We start from the raw sequence: 9,075 nt of genomic DNA on the forward strand, positions 1-9,075 counted from the left end.
GTAAATGTATTTTCTGATGGTAAGTATAAGTTCATGTGATTTACTTTTAGAAGAGGGTCACCAAAAAAGGAAAAGCATCGGTGTTCAGCTTAACAAATTAATCACTTAATCAGGTAAAGTCATCATTTTTGGTACACTAGTTTTACACTACACTAATGAAATAAACATATACTATGTGACTAGTCCCAAATATTTGAATATTTCCAATAGAAACATATGTGATTCATTAAATCATTAATTTTTGCTTTAAATAATGATAATTACTGGATATTTAATGACATTGAAAACTGTTGCCCTCCCAAAATTGATATATGTATGTGCATTTTTGTAAATCTCAGTACAAATACTACAGTAATTTTTTGCTAGATGTCTTGTTCATCATCCACTGTCCTTTGCACTTTTACAATACAATGAATTAATAATAATTTCATAGTTATTATTTTTGGGAAGTGGTTCTTACCAAGATATTTTCTCAGTGGTTGACAAGGAAACTAAAGCATAATAATATTTCTGCAAGCAGACTTCTTATTGACAGTTTTGAATTTCCCACCCTTCAGCACGTGCTAATATTATGATCTACTATTTTTTATTTCAACCAATGAGAAACGTTTGCTGCATTCAGTCCGTGTAGTGACGTAACTTCCGTCCACCTTTTTCTTGTATACGTTTTCGTATGGAAGCATAGAGATGATATCCGATGGCTTTTTAGAAATAAGTACGAGGTAATGTGACCACAAATGAAGACGATTGTGTAGCCCATGAATTGTTTAGCAAGGAGCGATAGGTAGAAATAAGTGACATTTATATTTCATGCGATATCGAGCTGTGATTCGAACCGAGTGCGAAATCTTGAATAAGAACCAAGATGGCTGTTGTCTCTATGCATATAGAGGGTTGTGATTTTTTTCTATACGAATATATTATGCTATACACGCTATCATCGAGTTCCTGTGGAGATGAGTTTTTGGATGCCACGCTCGTATATAAACAGCAGTCAACAGCTAGTTATAATGTAATCTTATCTCACTGTCCCATAACAGCGTCGTGTGAAAGAAAACATTTAGATTTGTTGCGACATTCATAATGTCATATTATTATAATATTTAATATTATATTAAAGGTAGAACGATCGAATGTCATAACTTCCCAATGCTTACAAATGTATTTTATCGATTCTCGTTGCTGATTTATCAGCTGAAGCAATGTGACCTCACATTGCAACATTGTGGAAAAATTATCCGTCAATAATTGATCATAACGTCACAAAAGGATTATTTGATCATTTTAACAATAGCATTAACCATGTATAGTTGACAGTTCTTTCGTTTGTCTTAAAGGAAGAAGGATACACTTTTCGAAGAAATGTGGCGTTACCTTAAATGCATCAGAAATAAACCGGTTTCAGCATGAAACCGTTTTAGAATTTTACTTACGGGAGTCAAGAGCAACAATTATATCTAAAAAAAGTAACAACTGGTACCTTTTGGCAAATATAGTCCCTGGCCATTACACTTTGGTAGAATACATGCAAATTACACCGTACAAACATTACAGATCAATGTCTTCGTGCCCCTGTGGTGTGTGATGTGATGATGGTCTGGAAGATGACCACTGGTTGGTGTCGCACGGACTATTAGTTTCAGGTCGCTTTGACATAGGTGAAGTATTTTGGACTGTGCAAAGTCTTTCATGACCTCATGTCAACTTCGTGCCAATTTGATCACCTCCGATCTTAAAATAACTCTCTTATCAAAATCATACCTATATAATGTCTCCAAGGGGTTGACATCATTCTAGTTTCTTGAAGACAGTCTCTGAATATATATGTAAGTACATATGGATCTATTTACCTTTTAACGTACTGCATTACCTTGTCATCATGCTCAAATATATCTCAAGAATGAGTAGACACATAATAAGATACAATAATGATAATAATAATAATAAAATTGTTTTGTGCACTTTTGTGCACTTTTGCACACATTTATTTGTCTGATGCTCCTCTTGTGAAACATGATAAAAACAAGGTATTCGACAGTTTTCGTGCCAAGGATGTCGGACATAATCTCAATGTCAGTATTGATTTTGTTGATGGTTCAGTACTGCTGGACGGTTCAGAAATGAGTGTTAACCAAGTGAAGTGCCATATAAAATCGGCCCTGACTCAGTTTTTCAAGGAGAGGCTATCTGAACGACCACTGGCAATCTCGTCCTTTTTGATAAATCCGATGAAATCATTCATATTATTGAATTTTCTGTCCCTCTTGACACCAATGTGATTGACAAGATTCAGGAAAACATGGCAAATATGCGAACCTCGCTTTCGAAATGTCACACTTGCATCCCAAGTACCAAGTTGTCCTGCTCCTCATTGTTCTCGGTCCCAGTCTGTTGACTGACATTGGGGAAGTAGCCGGGTTTGCTGCCACGATAATGGGTAATGCAGAAGGCTGCAGTGTTGGGGACTTTTCACATTCTCCGAAAAATTCTGGGTGCTTCCTGGGAGAAGTCACATTCGCTGTCTGGGCTGCGTGTAGGGCCCTGAGCTAATGATTAGTCTAACCAGTCTGACTGTGCGAGGATCACCCAAACCCCCTTTGCTGCATTTTATATTTTGATCTATAAAAATTATAAAGCAAGCAAACTCAATTATTGATATGTGTGAAGATGTGAATTTTCTGTACTCATTCATTTCTAGGAACGTTTATGCCGATGAAAATACATGTGATCCGTGTCCGCGATTGTCCCTAAACTTATAGGTATTCTTTCATTCAGAATGCTGGGTATTATTCTTCTGACGGTCGTGGCCAGTGCGCTAGGTGCTCCAGCGTAAGTATTGCACTTCTTCTGTCTCTGCTCGTGGTGTCATCCTTAGACGAGTTAACTTTTAAATTAACAACATTCGGCACAAGTATTCTTATTGTTTATTCCCCAGAATATCTCAACACAGTGAATGAGTATGGTTTTACGCCGCTTTTGGTAAAATTCCAGCAATATCACGACGAGGAACACCAGAAATAGGCTTCACACACTGTACCTATGTCGGCAATCGAAAACGGGTCTTCAGCGTGACGAGCGAACGTTTTAACCAGTCGATTATTTACAGACCAGACCAGACCACAACACACAAACTACTACTACTACTACTACTACTACTTCCCCCGCCGTGATATTGCTGGAATATTGCTAAAAGCGGCGTAAAACCATACTCACTCACTACTACTACTACTACTACTACTACTACTACTACTACTACTACCCACCTGAGATACATATTCAGCCTTAGTGCCTTAGTGAAACAAGTAATCTTTTACTTTAAAACATATTTTTCTTTCCCACCTGCTGCTGATGGTGTCAGTTTCATCTTTCAGCACTCCACTACCCACCATGCCAGATCTGACTGCTGCCATGACTACTTCCTTCAACTCCTTCGACTTGAACAAAAACGGCCATTTGGAACTTTCAGAGTTTTATGCCCTCTTTGACACGTTCGACACCAACCGTGAGTGAGTTTAGTGAGTGAAAATAAATAAATAAGAGGAACAATTGTTATTCATTAGTTACCTTTCAAAATGTACGAGGGGACACGGGTAGCCCAGTCGTCTAAGGCGCCGCGATTCTCTGTGCAGAGTTGCGGCCCTTGGACATGCAAAACCTATGATTGTGGGTTCGAATCCCGGTTTGCATCAATTATGTTTCTAGGTTTGTCAGCACCATAACCGTGCATCACTTGGGTCTTTCCTCCCACATTAAGCTGACACGCCGTGATATATACTGTTAAAAGCGTTGTTGGATCCGACTCACTCCCTTACTCAAAATGTACGGAATAACCCAGAGCAAACTAAAATTACAAGAATATAAATAATGGAGGTAAATAAACAGCGTTATCATACCTCCATGTCAGAATGATGAGATCTGATTGGTCCACGTGATCTTAACACTAAAGATGTATCGCGCCTTGTAGGGGAATATATTTCTCAGTGGGCGAATATATACACCACCACCACGAACAAGTCAGAATCCATGTGAATTTCTGATAGGCAAAATAAATCCCAAACACCCCGCTTTTATGCAAAATGCCGCACGCATTTTCCGAGTTAGTGAAAGTCACGTGACATAGTTCAGATTAACCTCAGCTCAATTGAACAGCTGTTTTCTATCAATTTGGATTCTTTTACAATGTCATATTGAAACATTTCGGTAAGATAAATTCGTTGTAGCAGGAACACTCGGTGTGCATGGCCTTTATGCGTCACTCGTTAGGTTTTTAGGGGGAATAAAACCGAACACAAGACGCATAAAATCATGTTTTCTGCGACAAATTATAATGTAAGTTCGTATTTTAAAATTCTAGGCATTTCCGGTGATGTGATTGGTTATTTGCTACTCACATGACATGTTCACGTTTAAAGAAACTTCAAAAAGTGTAATAGTGTTATAAAGTGTAAACGTAACCTTTTGACGTTTACACGATTTGTAAACGGAACTACTTGTCATGGGAATCCCCAACTGGAACAAATCTCTGTTGCCTCCCTTGTTTATCTCGATCATAAGGATGGACAATATCGGACTTATTAATAAATTAACGACGACTAAGCTTGTCGTAAGAGGCGACTAACGGGATCGGATGGTCAGGCTCGCTGACTTGGTTTAGGCATGTCATCGATCCCAATTGCGTGGATCGATGCTCGTGATGTCAGTCACTGGATTGTCTGGTCCAGATTATTTTTAGACCGCCGTCATATAGCTGAATATTGCTGAGTGCGGCGTAAAACAACAAATAAACCGACCAACCAACCAAACAATAAATTAGCATTTCTTTTTCACACAAGGTAATATTAAAATCATATCAGCATGTTTTTATATTTGTATTGATTAAATAAAAATACTGAAAAATATATGAATAATAATTTGCGACAAGCCTGTTATTTTTTGTGGGTTTCTGTTTGTTTGTTTTAGGATATTTGATACATTATTTACATGACATTAAACTTACATAGAGACTGATCCATTCTTGTTCGGACCATCCGCTCTTCAAGGTGTATGTTGTTTGCACATAGATGACCATGAGATGTCAATCCAAGAGTACATTCAGAGCACAAATGTCACAGCAACCATTGCTCGGGCAGTATTCAAATTCCTTGATAAGAACCACGACAACAGCTTCAGCCGAACAGAGACGAACGGGATCTTCAGGATTTATGACACAAACAGTAAGTATATATCTAGAGTCAAATTCATTGTGACTGTATTTACAGAAGCAGATGTATGTAAATGCGATGCTTTTAGGTTTCATGAGAAGACGACACCCGCCTAACTTTGTTTTTGAGTGAGTGAGTGAGTTGGGTTTGTTGCTGCTTTTAACATTATTCCAGACACGGCGCGTCAGGAAAGCCAGAAATGATGCAGGTCTCCAACGTTTACATTTGGTATGGTGCCGACACACCTCGAAACATAATCAGGACGAACCTGGATTCAAACCCACAATCATAAGTCGCTGGCGTGTCCAAAGGGAAGTAACTCTTCACACTGAATTTTTGAAAACTGGTCCATCTGTGCTCCCACCTTTTGTGCTTGTTTTTGAACCACGCGGATATGTCAGGAATAATAGATTTAGTATGTCTAAGTTCACGAGTGACCTAGATATTAGGTCAAGGTAACAGTGAAATTGATAAGAAAGATCGACAAAACTTTTTTCAATAATCAAAAGAAATATCTGTTGAAAGCAGATTCAACTGTACAATTGCACAACACCTTAGTCAGTGGTGTCTGAATGAAAATACATTAAGGTATGTAAAGATCGCGGTGGCCGTCTAGAAATAGCCTTCAATGAGCTTCTGCATTAACAGCTTAACTGTCATTGGACACCAAGCGGATCAATTATGCTGTGCTGTGAAAGGGGTATGATATTGTTCAAAGAGTGACTCACTCTCACAGACTACCCATAGGGACTGAGCCATATTGTGACGCGAACAAATTTAGATTAATATTATTTTTTCAAACACTTGTCAAAGAACAGTTTAATCACAATTAAGAAACTGAACAACAAGAAATCCTGTGACATTGATTAAGATTTAATGCAAAGTTATGTTTTTTACCAAATCAATATTGAAAACCGTACTTTACTTGTTTGCAAAATACACTAGAATATTAGTGTCACAGGAACTTTTGTTGATGAGTATATGTCACGTATTTACTTAACACCAGTTGGTGAAGTTCAAACCATGGGCGCGTTGCAAGCCACCAATCGCTTAGAGAAAGCAACTTACTCGCTCACCCCGGGGTCTGCAACCGCTTGGTTGCCTTGACTTAATGAAGAACGTAATAGAAGAGGCTCGATGACGAGCTGATCAAGTTTATGACTACTTTGAAGATGTGCATCCGACCGAGGATGACAGGGTGATGGCTGCCTTTGCTCATTTCCTCGCTGATCCAGTCAAGAATTTCTTCTTCCGCTGTCAAAGTCAGCCGCCATTTTGGTTTGACAACGAAGCGACCTCAGCCAGCGATTGTTTCGCTTGCAAGCGGCGTAAAGTTAGCGCACTGTTGTTAGGCGAATCGCTGTACATCGCTTGCAAGCGATTGGCGCTTTGCAACGCACCCCAGGTTCAGACAACGAAACGAAAATTGATCGCCAACAACCAAAGTTAGACCACCCTACCGAGGGCCCATGAGGTGTGACTCAAGCAATAAGAAGAAATATAATCAACGAATGCATACTTATTATTTAACATACTCCAGTAACTGTGTATTTAAAATTCAGTATTCCTATTTTCAGACAACGGTGTTATTACTTTTGAAGAATTTACCCGCGAATATAAGAAGGTAAGTTTCTTTTTAAAAACTTAATTTGTTGCCGAAAATGATTGAACAAATTAAATTGTTCTCAGGTTTTGCCACCCACATAAATCGTTCGATGAACATGTTGGATGATGTGGTTGAAAGAAAATTGTTTGACTTCTTCAAGACAAAACAATCTCATGCCTCAAAACAAAATGTCCATAACGTTTCACTGATTTGGCTGATTGTGTGTTGACAAACAAACTATATATTCTTTATGAGTTAATCTAGATAAATGTTTGACCGATATTCGTTGAAGACACCCAGTGTGTATATTTTCATGTGCATTTGCACGTATGATCTTTCGCGTTTAGCAAGCTATTCTCAAATTTGTGTTTCTCAAATATATAATGAACTATTCGTATTATCTCCGGAGAAGACCGCCAACGAATACAATATAAGCTTGCAATTCTTTCACAAAATATTAGCTTTAAGGTGTGTGAGTTTGGTTTCGGCCGATGTTCATATAAAACACCCGGTGTTTATCTTTTCACACATTGATGATCTTCCTCGTTTAGCATGCTGTTTTCAGTTGGGTTTCTCAAGAAATGAACTATTTGCATTTTTCCGCGTAAAGTCCGCCAAAGAGTTCCATATTAACTAGCAATTATTGTACAGAAAATTAGTTTTCGAGTGTGTGATCACGAGTTTGGTTTAACACCACATGTAACATTAGCGATACATTTATATCATGACGCGTCAGAATACAGAGAATGGAATGCCCGGACTGATATAGGCCATACACATTTTGTTTGATGAAACCAACTGTTAGAAGTGTGGAACTGCCAGACCAAGAATGATAATTAGGGTGAATCTGGAAACATAGATTTCTTGCATGCCGGATTGTGGTGGTGCCTTTCCCGACAGGGCCATCTTTTCTCATGAAATTGTAGTATTGGTGGTGGTGGAAATAGGAATTAATTACTAAGGTGTATGGATAGCTCGAGGCGACAAAGTTTACAATTTGGTAAAACTCACGAGGAGGGTTATGGTGTGGCCTCGAAACGTGTATCAGTTGAACAGTGTAGGATTTAGCAAGTAATTGACTTATGGACATATAACTCATAGGCAAAATTAGGTTGTGAAACACGATATGGCTGCAGAATTGCCGATGTGACGTTAAATATCAACTCACTCACCAGGTTGTGAAACACACCGTTTAGTTCGTATTGCCCTTTTCTTTGTTTTTTTTTATTCAGATTGCCAATGAACTATTTAAAGAACTGTCTCAAGGACAAAGTAAGTAATGCCAGAGATTACTCTGACGCACAACGAAGAGTCCACCCAACGTTGTAGTCATTGATTCTTTTGAAAAATAGCAATGAGTTCCTGCAAATGCTGGAAAATATTATTCATCCTCAGGGTATGAAACAAATAAACTCACCAATAAAAGGACACTTAAAAAAAAATATTTTAAATTCATAAAAAAAATTCTGCTTTATCTGTGTTTTTATCTGACGCTCCTTTCAATTGTATCTGGAATGTCCCTCAAGTATTTTCTGGATATCTTTCACTAACACCAAAATTAACATGAACGTATACAACATTAATCAATCTAAAACTGAAATTCTTGTCCATATAAGGGTTAGGGAATGCTTGGTTCAAACATATCTGGACAATTCACACTAATTTGTATGCCAACAGCTATCCCCGCATCAACAGCATCCACCTGAATCCTGCTGTGGGCAAATGGGTTCATGCGTCAGGATAACCCAACATCCGGTGCGGAATAAAGGCTTCTACTAGTACATTTGTTTTGTTGTATGGTGTAGAGCAGCATTTACCATGATCCTCGTCAGACAAACGTTTGATGTTCATTGACATCCCCTTGAAGACCCAGGCTAGAATTACTGTTCAGGAACCCATGCTTGTTGTTAAGAGGCGGCAAAGGGGTTCAGGTGGTTCAAATCACTGACTTGGTTGGTGTATGTCATCGTATCCATATTGTGTTGGTCCGTGGTTATGCTGTTAATCACTGAATTGTCTGGTCCATCTTCGACTATTTACAGACCACAGCCACTACGATGGGAAAAAAGCTGAGAGGGAGAGAGTAAATGAATTCATTGCAAAGAGTGGACTCTAATATTCCGGTGATAGTTCCCCTCAGCCCGTAAACCATCGAGCCCGGATAATGAAAACCAGTGGTTGATAACATGAGTAATGAACCACGCAGTTGGTGTGCGATACCACAGAAATAGAGTCAATTACATGTCTTTCCCACTCGAAGCTCTTTCC

General features: G+C 38.6%; 1 protein-coding gene across 2 annotated transcripts; it reads left to right on the forward strand.

The window, feature by feature from the left end:
• Positions 1 to 632: 632 nt before the first annotated feature.
• On the forward strand, positions 633 to 8,588 carry LOC139459751 (calmodulin-4-like). Of its 2 annotated transcripts, none has more exons than XM_071241411.1 (7): positions 633 to 722; positions 2,776 to 2,829; positions 3,372 to 3,502; positions 5,061 to 5,213; positions 6,779 to 6,825; positions 8,040 to 8,079; positions 8,485 to 8,588. In XM_071241411.1, the coding sequence occupies exons 1-7, from the start codon at positions 688 to 690 to the stop codon at positions 8,511 to 8,513; spliced, it is 489 nt and encodes a 162-aa protein (XP_071097512.1). In that variant the 5' UTR covers positions 633 to 687; the 3' UTR covers positions 8,514 to 8,588. The 2 variants fall into 2 exon arrangements, with proteins under 2 accessions (XP_071097512.1, XP_071097514.1); XM_071241413.1 differs by lacking the exon at positions 633 to 722 and adding an exon at positions 1,768 to 1,826.
• Positions 8,589 to 9,075: the final 487 nt, after the last annotated feature.

This window comes from Haliotis cracherodii, unplaced genomic scaffold (genome assembly GCF_022045235.1).
Source record: "Haliotis cracherodii isolate W230 unplaced genomic scaffold, xgHalCrac1.p SCAF_13, whole genome shotgun sequence".
Taxonomy (NCBI): domain Eukaryota; kingdom Metazoa; phylum Mollusca; class Gastropoda; order Lepetellida; family Haliotidae; genus Haliotis; species Haliotis cracherodii.

Coding starts and splice junctions, on each gene's coding strand:
- LOC139459751 (XM_071241411.1), top strand. CDS start 688: ATGATATCCGATGGCTTTTTAGAAATAAGTACGAG. Junction 723..2,775: donor TTTTTAGAAATAAGTACGAG/GTAATGTGACCA, acceptor TCTTTCATTCAG/AATGCTGGGTATTATTCTTC. Junction 8,080..8,484: donor AGAACTGTCTCAAGGACAAA/GTAAGTAATGCC, acceptor GTATGCCAACAG/CTATCCCCGCATCAACAGCA.